This window comes from Aricia agestis, chromosome 5 (genome assembly GCF_905147365.1).
Source record: "Aricia agestis chromosome 5, ilAriAges1.1, whole genome shotgun sequence".
NCBI classification, from domain to species: Eukaryota; Metazoa; Arthropoda; class Insecta; order Lepidoptera; family Lycaenidae; genus Aricia; species Aricia agestis.
In genome coordinates, this window is record NC_056410.1 from 10734928 (window position 1) to 10757187 (window position 22260).

Consider the following 22260-nt stretch of genomic DNA (forward strand, 5'->3'; position numbering starts at 1 on the left):
TTATCAAATTGTAATAATAATTAAGTAGTGGGGTGTTTTATGGTTTTACTGCCGCACTCAGAGTGGAACATTCATTACCTAAAATCAGCTTAATCAGTTCAAAATTTTGACATAAGCCCCATACATTATCTGTCAAACTATTCATTAAATTGATGCTTAAGGACGCTATCACAAAAATTAGCAGGTCAGTACGAATATCGACGTTAAGGACATTAAAATAACATTCAATATCAGCGCGCCTTGTACAGTGGCGGTTACGACGCTCGCCGCTTTCTTGATAGGACGAAAATGTATGAAGAAATTTGAGAGCGTTTCTTATTTTTCTTATAAATGGAAATGTCACTTATTTTTAACCGACTTCAAAAAAGGAGGAGGTTATATGTTCGTCTGTATATTTTTTTAATATAAAATATTGAGCTATTCGTATAGGGGACTAAATAAGCAACAAATTTTGTATGCGGCTATAACATTTTTATAGTATAGACGTGGAGATGAATATATTATCTTTCATTTGAAACCAAAATATCCTCGCAGTGTGACGCCAAATTCTTTAAAATGGTACCTGAAAATCACTGATATTTGTGAAAAAATGTGATAGCGTCCTTAATCATAATTAAATGTCTCTGAGTACCGCGGCCATTAGTAAGTTACGATCTCGGAGTGACGCGGACCCAGAACTCGGGGACGGTGGTGATGATGCCCTGTATTCTTCTGAAAGGCTTCTTGAGTGGTTTCCCGTCAGCGGTGGACACTTCGAAGGCCTGCATGAACCCGCTGAAGACTTGGAACATCGTCTGCCGGGCGTACGTCTCGCCTGCACACAGTCTGTGACCTACAGTTACAAAAAGGCATGTATTTAAATCAATATCTGTATATTCCCTTTTCTCGATCAAAATATTTGAAAGTTTCACCAAAAATACTGACTTGCACACTAATTATGCACCCTAAATAAAGCGAATTCAGCATACTATTTAAAGTTATTTGCGAAACTGTTTTACTGAACGAATAACTATTATTAAAATAGTATATCTAACAATTCCTTAGTTCAACAAACTTACTACAACTTTTTAAAGGAAAACCATCACCTAAATTACTTTTAGGAACATCATATTTTATTCTAAATAAAACCCAATTTAATCTGTTTTGTTCATATAATTAAGAACACATAAAAATCATCAAGTGTTAACTTAACATGGACTAAACTTTGGCACAGTGAATGGTAACTCTATTTATAAACAATAATAATAAACAATCGGCAAAGAGCGAGTCGGATTCGTGCACAAAGGGTTCCTTATCGATATATTGCAAAATAATTAAGCCTCCGGCTTAGGAATTGCACTCTAGGGGTTGACAAGCTACTAAAGAAAAAAAAAACAACTGGCTTCAATTATGAGTCGACGGAGCTCCGCTACGCGGGGCTCCTACTTCTGGGTGGTTCACAAAAAATAACCACGATGGCTAAGGCGGGAGCGTAGCGCAGCGTACAATACAGTAGTGAATTTTGATAATTTTTCTTAATTTTTATCAAGAAACCTTGAATTATATAGTTTTGGAATGATAAAATCTTTCACCATGTCTCATCATAATTACCAAAAATCTTTGTCGCTAACACAGAAATAGATCAAGATATATCTGTGGTCGCTAAAGAGTAAAGAGCGAGCGCAAAGGAGTGAGTGCGGCGTTAGACCTAGACGAGGAGGCCCCAACATGTTTTTCAGTAAAACCACAGAATAGATAATAGTTCAAGGTAAAACAGATAAACAAAAAGAAAATAAAGTTAGGTTAAAAATATTTTAGTTGCACGATTTGTCAATTTGTAGACTAGTTTTGATAATAGAAATTGATTTTATTGTGGTGCACCTTTCGATATCGCTTTTAGAAATTCCGTTGTAAGATTGCCCAATTTAGAGTGCAAGTTAGTATTTTTGATAAACAATTTAAATTTTAGTTTTACAAATAATATATCCGATGTATTAACCAAATTTTTGGTGTGAATTCGGTTATAAAGGTCGTCTCATTTGTATGATGTTTAAGTTTTTTTGAAAGTCATGTTCATTGTTCAGTTAATCAATTGTTTTTTTTGATCAGCATTAGTTTTTCTGGTATGCATTCAGTTAATTAGCGGAGTTAAAGTAGTGTGCAGAAAAATTATTCTGATGTGCATTTAATAATATCCCTTACAAAAATATATTTAAAAAATAAAGACGGGCCAGTATCAAAGATTTGATTCATAGGCATAATTTTAAAATGTAAAACACGACTATTTTAGGCTTACACGACGTGTCACGTGCTGCGAGAACTTTATCTAGTTGAAATAAGTAAGGCGCGCTTACCTCTGCCGGGTTAAAATGCGTACCCTTGAATAAGGGTGAAATACGATATTTTAACAGAACAACACAGAATAGCGCTAATGACTCTAAATTATTTGTTAGTTGTCTATTGACAAAGGCGCAAACTCACCTGCACCAAACGGTAGCGACTTGTCTTTCCTCACACAAAGTTTTCCGTCTTCAAGGAACCTCTCAGGTCTGAAGTTCTCCGGGTCCCCCCAAAGCTCCTTGTTATGGTGTAGACTCGTTAGGTTCACAGCCACTACTGTATTCTAAAATAGAAGGGTAAAGGTAAGGGTTTCTTTATTGAAACACTTAAAGTCGATAATTTAAAAGTTACGTTTACACAATATTTTGATACACCTAACATTAAAGAATAACTATTACTTGTATGCGTAACTAAAACGTTGTTGCCTTTTTTATTGCATTTTTAAGAAAGAGCTATTTATAATTTTCGTGTTTTACTTTGATGTTCACCGTGAACTCTATTTAAGGGACACATACACACCCTAGAGTTATCACTTAGTTTTGTTACACTTGTATAACAAAATATGGCAAATACCTCTGGAATGTCGTATCCGCCCAATTTGGTATCTACCATGGCTCGGTGGAGGATGCCCAGCGGCACCAATGTCTCATACCGCATGATTTCGCGCAGACAAGCCTCCGTATAAGGCAACCTATAAAATATTGAAGTGAATATTATAATTACAATTATTGCTAGGTTTCAGCTCTAATTCAATTTTTCTAACAAATTTATATGAACCTTTGTCTATCGTCTAAGTTGGGCAGCCTGTCACGGCCGACGACTCTGTCCAGCTCCTCGTGGATCTTGTCCTGGATCTCGGGCTGCAGCAGCATCCTCTCTATCAGGAAGGTGAGGGTCGCCTGGCCCGCAGACGCCGTCGGGAACATGTAGTCCGTGCAGATCAGCTGCAGTTGCTCCTCTGGAATTGGACCAATATTTAATTATTCTGGTCAGTCGGCTAAAATATTATGCTTGTTTAATAAAAAAATAGGTACCTAATACAGTTATAGAATATCTAAGATGGGTATTTTCGGTGCTTGTTAACCACAGAACAATTTTATTGTTCTGTGTTGTTAACATTAATGAGCTTTAGTACAAATGCTGTAACGGTGAAAAAATTCGCGGGAATTTTGGAACTTAGTATAGATATTAGTATAGACTATTTTTCCAATCTCTTGACACAGTAAAAATTAATTAACAATGTTGATTCTACTAACAGTCGATGGTACCTTATTGTAGGTACTTATATAAATTGACGTTCGAGTAAGCAGTGCCGGTTTTAGTTCTACCAGCGCCCTGGGCGAAATTTCTTCGGCACCTAAGGTAGTTGATAAACGGTAGTTTTCATCCGGCGCCCTGAGCGTCGCTCCCATCCCCCCCCCCCTCCCCCTTACGCCGCTACTTCGAGTAAGCACCTACCAGTGAACGTAGTTCGCTCGTTAGTTCTTCTCTCTTCTTTCATCTTCCTCAGGTATACGTCGAGGAAATGGCGGTCATAGGATTCGTCATGGTCGGCGAGATTCTCGTCAATCAATTTCTGAAATTTCACAATTTACAGTTACTTATGTCCAAAGTTTATACTTTGAAAAAGAAATTCTTGTAAGTTTATTCACATTTTTTTCGCATTTTAGTTCATTAGTTTTACTCTCAGGCAATGACTTTTCAAGGTAAGCTTGTGAACTAAAGACATTACCTATAGTTACTGACATAATTTGAATAAATTATAAACCTCATTTAGGTATTCCATATTCATAGCTATCACGCTTCACTATAATTTTTAAGGAATGTTAAAGAGTCAAAGTATGCCAACTACAAACAAGTTAGCTAGCAAATAGCAATTAGTTAGAACCCAACAAAAGGCAATAACTGCAAAATATGTTATACATTCTGCAGCCTTTATCAGCATTTGGGAACTTTGAACTTTGGCAGCTGTACATATCAGCTGCTCCAGTTTCGCGATTATTATTATTAGTCATGTGATGGATGTACCCTGTGGCATACAAGGGCATCAGTTAGGAGAATACCGGGAAACGAAGGATTTCCTCATTTATAAATATCAATGTTATTGCATTTATATGTGGAGCAAGCAATTATTTGCAACCAAATGTAAAATGCATGTTCTTAAAGACCAACTACACACTTTCTTGACGCCTCCGTGGTCTAGTGGTATAGAGCGCGGCTCTTGACTCGGAGATCGTGGGTTCGATTCCCGCATTGGAAAAATGTTATTTGATATTTCCAAGTTTGGTTAGGACAATGCAGGCTGATCACCCGATTGTCTGACAATTAGTAAGATGATCCATGCGTCGGATGGGCATGTAAAAAGCCGGTCCTGCGCCTGATCTCTCGCCGGTCGTGTCGGTCTTCCGCCCCACTGGGTTATGAGAGTAAAGGAATAGAGAGTGCTCTTATATACTGCGCACACAGTTGGGCACTATAAAATTACTCCTGCGTAGCTGGCCTGGTTTCAATGAAACCGGCCACCGTCACCGAAACCGGTGTGGGTGCTATTATTTTTTTATTACACACTTTCTTGGGTGTTCGTAGCCAGCGCTATTAATGCTATTCTTCAGCTCGTTGAAACAAAATCGGACGAAAGTCATAGGTCAATAGTCTGGGAGTGCCACTTTCATTGTTATGTAGCCTGTCGGAAAAATGGATGTTATTCGTACTCACTTTAAATAAGTCCAGCAGGGCATCGTTTCCTTCCTTCAGGTAGGCGTAGCCAGAAATTTTTGGCATCACATCTTTCAGCCATGGTGTAAGAACTAGAGCGCCACCGAAGTCGTTGGAGTTTCTTTGGAACATGAGCACTTTCTTCGCGAGCTTCCATATGAGATGGTAGGCGGAGCGGGGGAAGGTAAACCTGGCGAATATATGGAACAGGCCGTTGACGAACGGCGCGTCGAAGTAGTGCTGAAGGTATATGAGATCCCCTTTGACTAGCTCCTGAAAATGTTGATCATAATATTATAATGATTATGTCAAAAAGTTTAAAAATTCTACAGAGATGCCGTAATTTATCTACCGTATTTAGAGCCTTATAAACTCATAATTTGAAAGCTACAAAGTTATAATAAAATTACAGCAATAATCTTCAGTATATCAATATTCCTTTCCCCGTTGTTAATTGCCTATTTTTGTTTATTATACTCATGATATCAGCTTCCAAAGTAATACCAATTTATTAAAATTCAAGCATACTTTCAGCATCTCCCTAGTACTCGTATTTACAAATTACGTTTATTTGAAACACACGACAATAGATGGACAATTTCATTAACTACATAATACATATTCCCCGTTTGAATTTTTTTAGGGTCAATTTTGAACTAAGATAAGTAAAAAAATAGGATTTTTGTGCGACCTCGGCAACCCGTCAAATGTATGGTCAAGGTCGTTTGCTAAGGGGATGGCCTTAAGGTCTAATAACGCCGTTTGCACAATGAGGCCGCAAACCTCAAGCAAGCGGTAAAAAACTGAAGAAAATGCATTATGCATTTTGTTTTTAACGTCATTTTGACTTGATTTATCTTCCGCTTTTCGTGTTCATGGCAGTGTGCTAAGGACTACAAAAAAGCAATTACTTTCTCAGCATCATTCTGTGGACCGCTGACGACCATGTCGATCATCTCCGACACTTCTCTAGAAATCACCGTCTCCAAGCTCTCATCGCGTCGACCAAAGCCGTAGTCTCTTAAGTAACGTAACGAGAACCTTCGTTGGACGTGCCAAAAGTAGCCGTCGGTGAAGAAAATACCTGATAAACAGAGTTTTGTTATTAGCAAACTTTTAGATAAACAGCTGCGCCTATATCATTTTATTATCATCGATTGTTAGGTAGTTTATCAATTAACATAGAATATCATTGTAGTTTATATCCTCTTTGATCATTGATAAATAAAGATATCCTCTTTGAATAACGCCCTTTTGACTGACAGAGACGTCTCGCAAAAATTCGTTTGTTTCAAAGCAACAAGTTTCAAATCACACATACTATACTTACCTAGTTTTTTCCAGAAGCTTCTTAATCTTGCTAGAATCGTATCAACCCTTCCATCGAACTCCTCGCGGTTGAGAACCTCCTTGATGAGCTCTGGGTCTTCCACCACAACAGATATGAACGGCCCCAAGTAGAAACCCAGTATTTTGGTCCTGTACTCTGAGGCAAACTTCCTTAGAGCACCGCTTAGGTCGTCGAGTTTCTTGAAGAACAGCGTGAAGTATGCTCCATAGAGCGGCCAACTTATTGGACCTAAAAAGGGGGAAAAGAAATTATCTAATTTTTTTATTGAGCTTTTAATTTAATGCTTATTATAAAAGTGTCGACATATTTTTAAAGTATTCGCTATTAATACATTAACAAGTTGACACGTTACAGAAATAATTATTGGACCAAGAGCCGGCGATGGCCAGACCTTCCTCCGTTTCGTTTAAAGCTGAAAGTTTACCTGTTTGTGACCTTTACAGAGGTAAGAACGACCAGCAACTATGGAGTTTCGATCGCAGTTACTTTAGAAGGTATCCAGTTCTGAAGGTATACCTCACCTTCCAGAAAGAGTAACGCTGAATTTCATAGCTTATATTCTTTGCGGTAAGTGGAGGAATCTCGTCTTCCAGTGCCGGACGTTTTTGACAGTTGCTTCCCACTGCTAGACACCCTCAAAGTCTAATGGCCCCTCTTCAAGATGGGCCAGCGCTGGGCGATCGAATGCCGCATGCGATGACTATGCAATGGTCACAACGCCTCTGCATGATGGCCGTGTTTAGTTGTGATCTAAACGTCGTTCAAGATGGACGTGTAAGCATTGCAAATTGCGGCAATGCAAAACGTGCATTTTTAATAATTTATGACTTCACCAGATGACCCGGTGAACTTCGTATCACCTCCCTCCTAATATGAACCTTCTCTTGAATTCTACGAATAATTATTTAGAGACTAAAATTAAAATAATGGTTTATGGTAGTGATGATGATGACAATGATAAATGTAATAATAGCATAATATGCTTTCCGTTCTTAAAACAACGCCGAAACTCCCAAAATTGTATCTTTAAAGAGTCAGGAGTTATGTACATAATGTAAAAGCTATAATAATTATTATAAAGTTTCATTGAAATCCGTTCAGTAGTTTTGAGTAAAAGAGTAACAAAAGTAACAAACATCCATACAAACTTTCGGCTTTATCATATTAATATAGTTTCATTTATTATGAAACGACGTAGGTACTCGTCATTTTGAATGAAATTCGTAAATTGTAATACAAATTACGACGTCCTCACTCGACCGCGGTCAGGCACCGACTGTCGTATCGCCAACGTGTAGAGGCGTACCGCCATCGCTGGGCCATCATCCTTTGATGTGCGGCCGAAAAACCGACACCGCCGCCATTCCACGGCCAGCGCTGGCACCATCGGCCATCCTACGCCACTACGCCCTCCACACGCTGGGCCATCGTGATGGCCCACTACGCTGGCCCATCGTGAAGATCCGCAATAATACTTCAATTGCCCCTCTACAAGATGGGCCAGTGCTGGCCGATCGAATGGCGCATGCGATGGCTATGCAATGGTCGCAACGCCTCTACATGATGGCCGTGTTCAGTTGTGATCTAAACGTCGTTCAAGATGGACGTGTAAGCATTGCAAATTGCGGCAATGCAAAACGTGCATTTTTAATAATTTATGACTTCACCAGATGACCCGGTGAACTTCGTATCACCTCCCTCCTAATATGAACCTTCTCTTGAATTCTAGGAATAATTATTTCGAGACTAAATTTAAAACAATGGTTTATGGTAGTGATGATGATGACAATGATGAATGTAATAATAGCATAATATTAATATGCTCTTAAAACAACGCTGAAACACTAAAACTTGTATCTTTAAAAAGTCGGGAGTTATGTATATAATGTAAAAGCTATAATTATTATTGTAAAGTTTCATTAATATCCGTTCAGTAGTTTTTGAGTAAAAGGGTAACAAACATCCATACAAACTTTCGCCTTTATCATATTATTAAAACTTCATTCATTATGAGATCACGTACTCGTCATTTTGAATAAAATTAGTAAATTGTAATTACGACGTCCTCACTCGACCGCGGTCGGGCATCGACTGTCGTAATTCGTATCGCCAACGTGTAGAGGCGTACCGCCATCGCTGGACCATCATCCTTTGATGTGCGGCCGAAAAACCGACACCGCCGCCATTCCACGGCCAGCCCTGGCGCCATCGGCCATCCTACGCCACTACGTGCTCCACACGCTGGGCCATCGTGATGGCCCACTACGCTGGCCCATCGTGAAGAGGCGCAATAAAAAAGGTTATGGGTGTCTGGCAGTTTACCGCTTGCCACTTACCGCGAAGAATAATATAAGCTATTAATTTGAGCTTTACTCTTTATGGAAAGTCAGGTAGACCTTCAGTACTGGATACCTCCTAAAGTAATCGCGACCGAAACTTCATAGTTGCTGGTCGTTCTTACCTTTGTAAAGGCTACAAACAGGTAAACCGTGAACTTTCAGCTTAAAGAAACGAAGGAAGGTCTGGCCATCGCACTTCGCAGGCTCTTACAGCTTACTCTATATTATAGTTATTCACATGTTCTCGCAAATTTTATTAGTGCTCAAGTAATGAAAGAAGTATATAAACTCAGAAAGCTGCTTTTATGATAATAATAAAATGCCAGCGTTTTTTTTTTGAAGTACTTATTTTAGTTTTTACTATTCGTAGGTACTTATGGATAGAAATTTGATAGTTGTGTGCCGGTAGTTGTAAGTTGATATTTCGAGACAAATATTATTTTTCTATAAATGTCTCGGCTATAAAAGTCTTTGATAAATCCGCTAAAATATATCCATAAATAATTTTTTATTGCGCTACTGTAATTATCTTATTCGACTTTAGTATCATATCAGCTATAGACAATTCGGTAACAAAGAAGTGAGATAGTAACACAATAACGTGATGTCTCACGTGACTACTGATAACAATTACACGAGGCATTAAAGGTGCTCCCTCACCGGGAGCATTCACGTGTAATGTAACAATTTAGATTTGACTTTGAGTTTGACATATTGCAATACTACCTCCAGCTCCCTGACTGATTCGACGGGTGCAAAGTAAAAAGAGTCATCTGCAATTTTGAGTTTTTCGTTTTTTTGTAGAAACTAGCTTAAAATATCATGTTCTACAACATAACAAAAACAAAAATTCAAATATCACCTTATTTCTGGTACTTTTGTCACGTAAAAGAAGACATCTACTCCTGTTTTGTGAAATTGCACGACGTAGATGCGGATAACTACCGCTGGTCGTCTATACGCGGGACGCGCGGGGGTCATGTTATGCGGCATAAGCGGCTATCTGCCATATAGCTTTTTCTACGTTGCGATTGTGATTTAGATGTCTCAATTTACTTTTGTAAATTAGTATTGTTTGTTATGTTTATGAGTACCTTTCTATGTTAATTCTTATTGTTATTATATTAATTGACTTCTAATTTCTTTCTGTTATTTTTTACTGTTGTTTCATGTTCAGAAAGTCCTTTTTAAAGAAGTTGAAAGTTTCCAGAACATAAACGATAGATTTATCGAGCAAAATACTGTGTTGCCCGATGAAGAATTATTGAACTTCTATAGAAAACCTTGACGTATCAGCGATGAATACAAATGAATATAAGTTAACTTCGTAAGATAAGTCCCCATGGTTTGAATACTTTGGGCCAGTCACACCAGTTCACTCTCAGTCTAAAATATAAAATGATTTTGAAAATTTGGATGTCGATCTAAGCAAATTATTAAATACGTCAACGCCCTCAGAATACAATTCATCACTTCAAGTCCGCCGCGTCCATTATCAGTATTAGATCAAAATATTATGTCTTTTTTATTAAACAGATAGTTTGATCTCATATAATCTATGACCTGCTTGAATTTATTAACTCATATATCGAGCCATCGAGTATATTATCCCTCTCAAACTGTGAATCTTCTAAAGACAACACCGTTGATACTTCTTCGGCAGTGGAGGCATCAAGTGAATATTCTACGCCTTCCTCGTTAAACGGTAGAAAAAGACGTCATCAGTTCAGTATTGATCTAAAGAAAAGGCGATTGAGAAATAAAGACACGTGTATTGACACATGACGTAAATTACGACAAAATTTAGGTAAACAAAATATGCAAAACATCATATTCCGGCATTTGCAAGTTTAACTGTAGCGCAAAAATATCTCGCGAAGTTTTCCTTTTAACTTATCTTTGACCGGTTTTAGGATCTCTGTGATCATGAAAAGCAATTGAGAAATCGTTGAAATAAAATTTCATTTTGTGTTCTGAAGAATCGTATACATCCCTTCGATGGTGTAAAACGTCCGGCGACGCTTATGATGTTATAATGAACACATCATGATCACAATTCACAAGTGGCAAGTACAAAGACTTACTCGTAATAAGCCTCTGCCTAAATTATAATAATTTACAACATAGTTCCTGTACTGATAATGATACTGAATACTTTTTAAATTAGTTTTAAAGTAATTAAAGTATTGACACAGAATTTCATTTTTGTTGTGAGAAATTACGATTTGTACGAAAGTAAATGAATGATTCCTAAGTATATCCAAACTAATATTAAAATGGGAAAGTATGTTTGTTTATTTATTTATTTATTTGTCCTTCCTTCACGCTCTAACTAAGAAACTAATCGTATTATTTTTTGGCATAAACTTATTTGAAAAGATGTAACCGCCTATGTTACTAGGCTACTTTTGGTCTTGGAATAACATCATGTTTCTAAGGGAGCTTACAGGAATATTTGCATTTTACGCGATTTTCAAATTCCACGCGAGCGAAGCCGCGAGCAAAAGCTAGTATTTCATATTTTAACTTCCCTCTAAATCGTGCACCTTGCACCGAATCGACAACGTAGAAAACGATATCTATGCAATTATGTTCTGAACTTGGTGTTTTTAAGGTGTAAAACGGGCATTAACTACATATTTTAATAAAATAAAGTGTTACACTTTACGTAGGTACTGATAATCGCACTAGTAATCGGTAAAAATACTTTAATAAATATAATTTTTAATTCCCACGTAGAAACGACCAAGTGGTAGTTAACTCAGTTGTCATATTTTCAACCGCAATGTAGATGCAGACAACTACAATATCTCGTAAATTAAACATGAATAGAAGAAATTAAATATACATGTAGATTAATTTATAAATAATGAAACAACGATGAAAATTGCAATAAATTTGATTGGAAATTGACAAAATGGGAGCATTTTTTCCTATTATGCGCTCTCCTGAAAAGTAGCTGTTTTGTAGATGACTCTTTTTACTTTGCACCCGTCGGATTGCAATTGCAATTTTTATTTAACAGGCGTTTTTATTTTTATGCGTAGTGTCCTGTCATTCCTCAATGTCATTCCTTCTTAGTTCTTATTTTTCCATTGAATACACGCAAGTTTTTATTACGGGCTTTCATTTTACTATATTAGAGGTACTTGCGGCTACTTTTAACAAGGCAACCCAACATTAATCCATTCTATACGTTCTAAAGATTATTTTAAAATAAATTTGATCGAAAAAAAACGATTCCTGCAGGATTTTACGGTCGGATCCAATACTATTATAGATTCGACTTTGAGCATTCTATAGCAAGTTGACTTCACTGTCACGTAACATTGATGTTACACGTTGTATCAAGATATTACACATTGTATCATTACAAGGTGCGCATTGTAATGCTTGGTTCTCCTCCTTCACTGATGTAATGCTCGACTCCCGGCGAAGGAGCACCTTAACAATAATTATTATTTTGCTTTAAACCTTTCTAATACACTTTTCGTGAAGAATAGTTGTTGCAGGAATATAGTTTTATTGTGAACTCGGGCACGATATAAAACGTGGAAACTATAAAATATCTATTATATTATGGACGCTGTTAAGCTTTCGTGCACTAACCCACAAAAAATACGTATTGAGTTATGAACGCAGTTATGTTCTTTAGATGATAAATTAGAACAAGACTGCATTCAAAATTCAACAAAAAAAATGTGGGTTAGGATCTTGATCTATTTCTGTGGTGAGGATACAAATTCTTAAAAATAAAATTAAGTAATTTAAACAATAAAACTGAAAGTACTGTGTTTGTCAGTCCTAAAATACCTCGTGAAGGTCTGTAGCATGACGTAGCACCTTCGTAGCTAATACATTTTTAATGTTTCAATTATACAGTGTGTAACAAAAATAAGTGATAATACTTTAGGGTGTGTACGTGTTCCTTGTAGAGAGTCCACTGTGAAAGTAGCAGCTCTGAAAGACGAATTTTTTTTTTCACTTTTGTATGGGCAAAGGCCCGAGCGTCACGAGTTTCCCCATACAAAAGTGAAAAAAAATGTTGGTCTTTCAGCGCTGCTACTTTCACAGTGAACTCTCTACAAGGAACACATACACACCCTAAAGTATTATCACTTATTTTTGTTACACCCTGTATAGTGAAACTAAATTTATAACTTATACGTAGTTAGAAACACACTAGTGACGAAGACTGCAGTCTGCAAGATTTATTTTGTAGTATTATGTCATATCGTAGTCCTAGTCCAAAAAAACGTCGTAGAACTCCGTAGCACCGTAGCACGGCGTAGCACTCTCGTAGCCCTCGTGTTTCAAAATTCAAGTTACAACTCAAAAATATTGTTTGTCAACAGTATTTAATATAATATCATCTACTTATATTATAATTTATTTTTATTGATATTTACTACGTAAACCAGGGTTCGGCAAGTAATTTTAGGTGGGGTCCGGATACTGTGGGAAAATTTTAACGAGGTCCAGAAAAAAACACACTTAATATTATTTAAATTAATTTAAATATTTATATGTATACCTTATCTATGTATAAAATACGTTACAATATTTCGCGGTCCGAGATTCGACCTTTCGCGGTCCGCCTATTGCCTACCGCTCACTTAAAACAATTTACTTTAAATTGTAATACAATCAGGTAAGTATTGATCTATTTTTTTCAAAATTCAAAACTACCATATCAATTATAATATACATAACTGTACTATGCTATATTAATTAATTATTAAGTACTGGTACTTAGCTGAAATTCATTAATGTTAGGTAATTTATTTTGCGTTACTCAGAGTAAGAGGAAAATATATAGAAAGTCTGATTCCAAACTCTAGGCCACATGCGACCTGCGGGAAGTAGGTTGATTATAGCTGTTATGGACGTACTAGCCTAGTTAGGATACCGAATATGGTGTAGAGACCGTACCGTGTACACTTGTGCAGCAAGGACCTGTCGAAGGTGTCTTGCACGCGAAACAACATGTGGAAATTGCCAAACTTAGCTATATTTGTTATAGAATTAAATGTTTTATTTTTGTAGAATCGTCTTTTACAAATAAAACTTGTAGCCGATTTGTTACACGACGTCCCCCCGCCAAGACAAGTATTGTTTGCGACAAGTACACACAAAGATTCACTAACATTTTAACTATAATACGGGAGTAACATCCTTTTCGAATAGATATTTACGGTTTGGCGGATTTTTAGCTTCTCGTGTCCCAAAATTAACCAGTTTTGAGAACACAGGCAAAATCTACTTCGTCTTAACTCGAATATAAATTGCACACACGACAAAGATTGTGTCGTAGATACGATACAATTACGATATATTTATTTAATATTTACCTGGCGGGAAGTTGTCTGGTCTTTTGTTTATGCTGTCATAGTAACTCTTCAAGAAGTATACACAGAGGGACAGGGCTATAGTAACGCCTATCATCGCGAACGGAAAGCACTACCGTCGATTGCGCCGTTCAATAATATACAGCGAGGACTGGCCACCGGGCAAGATAAATTATATTGTATATTATAATATCCTATCAGTTATTCGGACTCGGACTGTTTACAAAGAATATTTTAATAACTTATGATATCATAATATGTTTAATGTTTATAAACGTGCTGAGCTTAAGCTACGCGTTAACCATCTACTAGATATATTATTCCTATTAAAATTCTCCTTGAAAAGGAGATGTTTCGTACCCAAGGACCTTGGGTACGAAACATCTCCTCCTTTTTTGGTAGTCGTTTGAAAAATAGGTTCGTATAGAATCTACTACGAACATGACGTACCGTAGAGCAGCTTTTTCCAAATACCTGGGCGCGACCCATCAAAATATAATACTGGATCGTAACCCGTCACATTCCCATATTTTAAAAATAAATCAGTATAAAAATAAACAATAAATAAAAAAGGGTCACAGTTTGGTGGTCTAGTGCTGGTGTGAGTCATCAACTCATCACAGTTTTTTACATAACGGTGAGAACATTACTGCAAATGTGTACAATAAAGAACTGACCACAATTAATTGTGACGAAGCTCGCACGTCTGCAGACTGCAACCAGGGGCCATACCACGAAACCGCTTTGAGACTCAAACAATCGTACGAGAATGCCGCGTTCTATTCTAACAAACGAGAAATGACGTTGTCAGAGCGGGACGCGGCATTCTCGTACGATTGTTTGAGTCTCAAAGTTTCGTAGTAGGCCTACAGTTTTGGTCAATCGGTCGTCTCCACTGCTCCTTTACGACAACGCGCAACCCTTGGTTGGGTTTGGAAGCTCTCCCTCATCCGCCATACTCACCAGACCTTGCACCTACCGACTATTACTTTTTCCAAAATTTGGACAACTTTTTAGTGGGAAAAAAAAATCAATTCTCGAGAGGCTTTTTGTCTTCCGTCATCCGCCATTTTTTCAAGAAGGGCCACAAACTACCACTGCGTTAGCAAAGATGCATTGATTGCAGGGGTAATTACTTTGAATAACATACAGTCATATACTTTAGACCATTAAACACAATACTGCATTCAACAAAAAAAAAAAACAAAATTCATAATTCAACAAATAAAAACTTTTTGTGACAAAGTTTCTTCTCACCAGGTTGGTTTCCGAACTAGTGGCAACTGGCAGCCACCGAAGAATACTCTGAGAGTAGGTATATTGTGAAGTTAACTACTTTTATGTGTCAATGTGCAATACTTACTCATATTCCGTACCTACTAGTACATAATATAAGTAGGTACGGTACGTACAGAATTTTCATACTTTCCAGCAGAGTTTTGCTCAATTGGAAATAATCGATAATGTAGTAGGCTAGTAGGTATCTAATAAATACTCTAATCTACCGTAAACAGCGCATATTTTGATAGTAATTTATGTGTATAATTATGAATTGAACCTAGTAACAGGGTTACATATTTATTCCAATTATTTAATTACTGGATTGGAATAAATATGTAAACCGGCGATAAATGTATTTTGTTCTCAACTAGATGTCTTGTCCTGAATCCTAATGTCCTGTTCTCTCCACACCACTGCCAACAAGCAAGTAGATAACCATGTGAGATATTTAGGTACTCTACATAAATTGATTTAATATCTGAAGTCACGTGCAAAGAAAAAAAGATTATATTAATATCTGTCTAAACACGTGGAATATAACCTTGTGACTTGTGAGTCGAAGATGATCACAAAAACTGAAAAATTTGCATCGACGAATATTTTCAAACATTTTAGAACAATAGTTTAAGTTCCTTATAAATCGTGGCAAAGGTCAGTTTTATACGAGCTATAGATAAGTACAATAATTTGTATTTTTTCACGCTTAAAAATCCATACTAATTAGGTACTAATATTATAAATACGAAAGTGTGTGTCATCACATAATATTATGTCTTTTACTTCTTCATGCTTAAATAGCTTTAAAAAAACCGACCAAGTGCAAGTTGGACTCGCCCATTAAGGGTTCCGCAGCAGCAATGGGGTTTATTTCTATGAAATTACCTAAAAGGTTTATATTTCAGTTGATTTAATGAAAGTTAAAAAACTACTTGCTAGATCTCGTTCAAATCAATTTTCGTTGGTAGTTATGTACATCATACTTTTTTTTAGAATTTTCTTGCCCCTACTTTAGAAGTTAGAGGGGGAGGGGACACACACACATTTTACCACTTTGGAAGAGTCTCTCTCTCAAACGATTGAGGTTAGAAAAAAATTATATTAGAAACCTTTACATGATTTTTAAAGACCTATCTATAGATACCCCACATGCATAGGTTAGATGAAAAAAAAAAATTTGTTTCAGTTGTAGGTACCTAGGCTATGGGAACCCCTAAAGTTCCATTTTTGTATCAAAATCTTAATGCGGTTCACAGACTTCATCTACTTACCAAGTTTCAATAGTAAGTATAGCTCTTATAGTTTCGGAGAAAAGTGGCTGTGACATACGACAGACAGACAGACAGACAGACAGACATGACGAATCTATAAGGGTTCCGTTTTTTGCCATTTGGCTACGGAACCCTAAAAATGGAGTATGCCGTATGGAGATATTTTGAGAGGCAATGTATGGTTCCCCGACATAAACGGAATTGCGTGGCCATCGGCTATGCGATAATATTATAATATAATATATTATCAAGACTAAACATGGCGTAGGTACAACTGCCTAATTTTATTCTATAGTTAGCCAATACGTTAGCCACTAAATGAGCGTCCGTGGTCTAATGGGCAGACCTTTGGTTCGCACTCTTAGAGGGTGCAGGTTCGAACCCGTGTGGAGGCGTGTACCTATGAGACATTTTCTGATCTCAATTCTCAAGTACATAATACGGACGCTCGTACGGTGAAGGAAAACATCGTGAGGAAACCCGCACATAGTGGTCCCAGACGTATTGACTAGTTCTTTCCTCTGGACTAGGCCGACTATTAAATGCCGTATGCGCTTGGGCAACCATACGGACAACCATACGGACATTTAAAAATCTTGTCTCAGGCACTACAGTATTTGAGGAGTGATTACTTCGCTCTGAAAAATACTGTATAAATCATCCATAGCGGATGTAAAGGCCTAGTTTTTAGCCACTAATCACTATTCAAAATAAAGCCTTACTTATAATAGCAACTTTACTTTTAATAGGATTTAAACTTTTCCACTTTAACTTCAAAATCAAGCCTTTTCGGCCCCGTCTAGAGTACGCGACGGTTAAATAATATTAAATTTTAATACCTTACAAATTTTTATAAACAATATCATCATATCATCATCATCATAATATTAATACGCGAACGAAAAACTTTGTAAAAAATGGGGAAACGTAGATGCATGAAATTTCGCACAGTTATAGTTTATATGGTGAAGGAGTGCATCGAGCTAATATTATTTTGAAATTATGCTTTTATCACACATTTTTTTAACAAATAAAACATAACACACACAACAACACACACACATGAGAAATGACAGATTTTTGAGTGACAAACCTATACATACGAATTATTACTCTTTTATTTATGGTTGAAGTCTGTTGACAACGACAGTATATATTATGTCTATGGTTGACAACAAGTTGACTGAAATTGACAAATTGAAAATGGATTATAGTTTTTTTTTATTGAATCTAACTAAACTATTAGACGACTGAGACGAGATCTCAGACTGGCCGTGTAAGCATTGGCTTACACGGCCAGTCTGAGATCAGCTAAGTCCCAGAGACAAGAGTTGAAAAAAAAATGATAAAGTCAATATTTTTTTCAAAATATTCCTAATATCGGTCGTTGAAACTAAGGTCGAATTTCGACCATTGGACGATCTCTAGTTAAGATAATTAGGTACACTATTCATTAAAAAATATAAAAGGTGACATTCATGTTTTTTCCCGTGTGGTCTTCATATTATGTTACCGTTAGGCGTTAATTTGCGTTAATCAGTTAGATTGCAGATTAACGCGCTATTCTGCAGATTATCTGGGTGAGTGTGCAAATAAAAGTGCAAAAAGTTGATTCAATTCTTACATTACCCAGATAATCTGCAGAATATATAGGTAATCTGCAGACTACCCACCATGCATACGGTAAATTGCATAAAACAAGTTCTTGTTTGAATAAATCCTGTTATTTAGTTTATTTTTTATTTTTATTTATTTTAAAAGGTTTGTCAACAATTGTAGGTTGTAGTTGTAGGGATAGGCATTATTTAATATAATTTTTAGGACATTAACAAAGGAATAAAATAATATTGCAGTGATAAAATATAACAGATCAAATCAACTAGAAAAAAACAATAAAAAACAAATAAAAACAGTCCGAAGTTAGCCATACACACTACGGTCTACCGGAGAGGTCTACCTGTGCAGGTATGCCGGCGCAGGTAAATCGGAATGTGTGGGAACAGTCCTGTGCAGTTGTTTGGACCTGCGCAGGCGATCGGCGCAAAATCTAAAATCAATTCTTTCGAAACAAGAAAAAAGCGTGCTTTATTTTTATATTATAATACAAATATATAATATACAGGGTGTAACAAAAACAAGTGATAATACTTTAGGGTGTGTACGTGTTCCCTGTAGAGATTTCACTGTGAAAGTAGCAGCGATGAAAGACCAAAATTTTTTTTCACTTTTGTATGGGCAAGGGCCCGAGCGTCACGAGTTTCCCCATACAAAAGTGAAAAAATTTTTTGGTCTTTCAGCGCTGCTACTTTCACAGTGAACTCTCTACAGGGAACACGTTACATTATTATCACTTGTTTTTGTTACACCCTGTATATACACCCTAAATTATTATCACTTGTTTTTGTTACACCCTGTATATACAAGAATTGCTCGTTTAAAGATATAAGATTAATATTATGTTTCCACTCGTACTGGTGGAAGAATGACGCTTCTGTTCGAACTTCGAGCACAACATCACGAAATCCGTCTGTACGGCTACCCTGGGGCTAAAATCGCTCTGGCGTGATAATTCTACAACACCAAGAGTGAGTGTGAATGGAAATCGTTTCATTCTTTACCTATAACAAATATCTTTGTGCTAGCTATAGCGCGATGTAGCCGCCAAGCAGCGGCATCTGTTATCAAAATAAAGGAATTAAACTTAATATAATAAAATTAGCGGCATAGATTGAAATGCAACCTAGTTGTTTACCTAGTTGCCTAGTGAATAAAGTTGCATTTCATTAAAATTAACTTATTTAACGTAGTGACTTAGAGCAAAATGATATCTATTATCGTGTTAATAAAGTTTAATTTTACTTGAATGTTTGTCAGCGTTGCGCGGCTTGTGATATAACGCGCCGTGAGAAAGGGTGGCTCGTGCTCGCCTGTGGCTCGTGTTCGCTCGTAATAGCTGGCTCGGCGCGGCGCGGCTTGTGATATCACACGCCGTGAGAAGCCAGCTATACCAATTAAATCTAAAAGTCAGCGGCTGGCAGCGTACACGATGAAGTTGTCCAATTAAATTGTGATACTACGCAATTTAGTTTGTGCGATAGTCGGCCAACTTGAAATTGTAATATATTATGTGCGGTGGCCCTCTATTCTGTAGTATCGTGTCGTGTCGTTATCGTCGCAGTGTGAAAACGCCCATTGACTGAAGTCATGGTTTAATTAGCTGGTATCGACTTCAAAGTAGTGAAGACTATAATATGTACATAAATAGTTGGGATTTTGGCGAATTCTGGAAAAGGCACTATTAGAACAAGAATTATTTAATACTTTTTAGTTAATATTCTTATTGTTTTACCTTGGAAGTCAGTTTTAATTTTTTGTTAAAAAATAATTGTTTTGCTGTAGTTGGTAAAAATTATTCATCTATTGTGAACAACTACGATTGTGATGTGAACGGTTTATTTATATTGATTTATTTGAATATTTTTTACAAAATCTTATAACACAAGATAGCATTTTGCCCTTTGCTTACATTTAGTATCTGAAAATAAAACTAAGTTTGTTTTAAAAAAAATATTTGGTAACCGTACACACTCGCATACGACCGTCGCGTACAGCGCGCTAGTGAAGACTGACTGCAACGGTGTGAATTAGCTCTATTGGAACGGCGCGGCGGAACATTTGGTGCGTATGGCCCGTCTACATCAGTTTAAATAGAAGTCTTTGCTTCCCGGTGAGTTATAGCTGGATAAAGCACTTATTGACAGACCGGCGACAGCGGACAGCCACCGGCTTAATGATATTATTTACTTCTATTTCCTTTGAACAAAATGCAAAATGCAAGACGTGCTTTGTTTGGGGCTCTTACGTTTCATAGATTCGTGTGTTTTCGTGATTACGACAATTAGCGAAGATTTGCATGCGCATTAATTTGGGAGTACCTACTGTATTCTGCATTCTAACGGTAACATTATATAAGTATACAATAACAATATGTAGTACTTATGTACCGTACAGAAACTTAGGTAAAAAATAGTTTACACAATGATAATTACACTGAATAAAAAAATGAAATGTATAAGTACCTAATACCTATTTAATCTCTTATCTGCAAAGATAAAAGTGCCGGAAAACGAAAATATTTTAATTTCAAGTGTAAGGTACGAATTGCAACGCAAAATCAGTTGATAAGATTTTCGATGCATAGGCCTGGCGCAAAAGCCGTAATTCGTGAAATAAAATAAATGCATCGTATTATTGTGTACCTATAACAAAAAAGAAAATAAAATACAAATAACATATAACGCATATTTTGCCGCTTGAAAGACATATCATGGACCAATTATACCTACACTAGATGTTACGCGGGCGAAAGGAATTTTGTAAAATTAATCTGTAGAAACCGTACATTTTCCCATGAACAATAGCTATACTCTCTATTATAGCTGTTGTTCCCGTACATCGATTGAGTCGTTTACGCGCAAATCAGTAAAGTATATTGTGTGGGAACCACACATTTTTCCAGGACAAAAAACATTCCTTGTCCCAGATTCAAATTAGTATCTCCAATCTCTATGCCAAATTTCATCAAAATAGATTAAATACGAGGGCTGCTATTTATGTATCCGGAACTGGCCACTTACAAGAACAATATTTAAAAAGTAATTACAACATTTGGAAATAGAACTCTTTGGTTGAAGAATACATTTTGTTTCATGTGACTGTCAATTATTTTTCCATTGTGGCGTCATTTTGAAAATTGCGTGTCTTCATTTGCCATGGATTTAACGCGTGAACATTTTCGTGCAATGATTTACTACGATTTTCGGCGTGGGCTAAATCAACAACAGTGCTTTATTCAACTCACCGCAACTTTTGGAGATGAAGCACCATCAAAAACCACTGTTTATCACTGGTACAGTGAGTTTAATCGTGGGCGGTCTATGCTCACGGATGAAAATAAAGAAGGTCGCCCAAAAACAGCTGTTGTCCCACAAAATATAGATGCTGTGCGGGAACTAATAATGCGTGATCGTCATGTTACATATCGCGAGATAGAGGCGTCCTTAGGCATAAGTATGACGAGCATACATAAGATATTACACGAACATTTGGCTGTAAAAAAAATATGTTCGCGTTGGATTCCGCACAACTTGACAATCGATCAAAAACGGGCTCGTGTCGATTGGTGCAAAAAAATGATAAAAAAATACAACCGTGGTACGTCAAAAGCCGTTTATAATATCTACACAGGTGATGAATCTTGGATCTATGCATATGACCCCGAAACTAAACAACAGTCAACGGTGTGGGTGTTCCAAGATGAGCCGAAACCAACAAAAGTTACTCGTGCAAAAAGTACTTTGAAGCAAATGGTCGCCTGTTTTTTTGGAATTAATGGACATGTGGCTACAGTGCCATTAGAGAATCGTAAAACGGTTAATTCTGAATGGTATACGACCATTTGTTTACCAGAAGTCTTTGAAGAAATAAGAAAGGACAACCGACAACGCAGAATCATATTACATCACGACAATGCTAGCTGTCACACCTCAGCTGAAACAACTCAGTTTTTGGAGGGTCAAAAGATCGAATTGACTGGTCATCCGCCGTACAGCCCTGATTTGGCACCTAACGATTTCTTT

The 22260-nt window shown here is 36.8% G+C and overlaps 1 protein-coding gene across 1 annotated transcript; it reads right to left on the reverse strand.

Annotated features, from left to right (window-relative positions):
* Positions 1 to 613: 613 nt before the first annotated feature.
* On the reverse strand, positions 614 to 14205 carry LOC121726814 (probable cytochrome P450 304a1). Its single transcript, XM_042114353.1, has 9 exons — positions 14076 to 14205; positions 6365 to 6613; positions 5946 to 6118; positions 5035 to 5307; positions 3778 to 3895; positions 3097 to 3277; positions 2893 to 3010; positions 2461 to 2602; positions 614 to 832 (listed from the first exon to the last, which is right to left on the reverse strand). Exons 1-9 carry the CDS (start codon positions 14167 to 14169, stop codon positions 648 to 650), a joined length of 1533 nt encoding a protein of 510 aa, XP_041970287.1. The 5' UTR covers positions 14170 to 14205; the 3' UTR covers positions 614 to 647.
* Between the last annotated feature and the right edge of the window lie 8055 nt (positions 14206 to 22260).

What these genes read in the sequence shown, in the direction of transcription:
- LOC121726814 (XM_042114353.1), bottom strand. Translation starts at nt 14,169, where the DNA reads ATGATAGGCGTTACTATAGCCCTGTCCCTCTGTGTATACTTCTTGAAG. An exon ending in GCGGATACGACATTCCAGAG is followed by an intron (nt 2,603 to 2,892) that starts GTATTTGCCATA and finishes CTTCTATTTTAG; the next exon opens with AATACAGTAGTGGCTGTGAA. An exon ending in GTCGCTACCGTTTGGTGCAG is followed by an intron (nt 833 to 2,460) that starts GTGAGTTTGCGC and finishes TTGTAACTGTAG; the next exon opens with GTCACAGACTGTGTGCAGGC.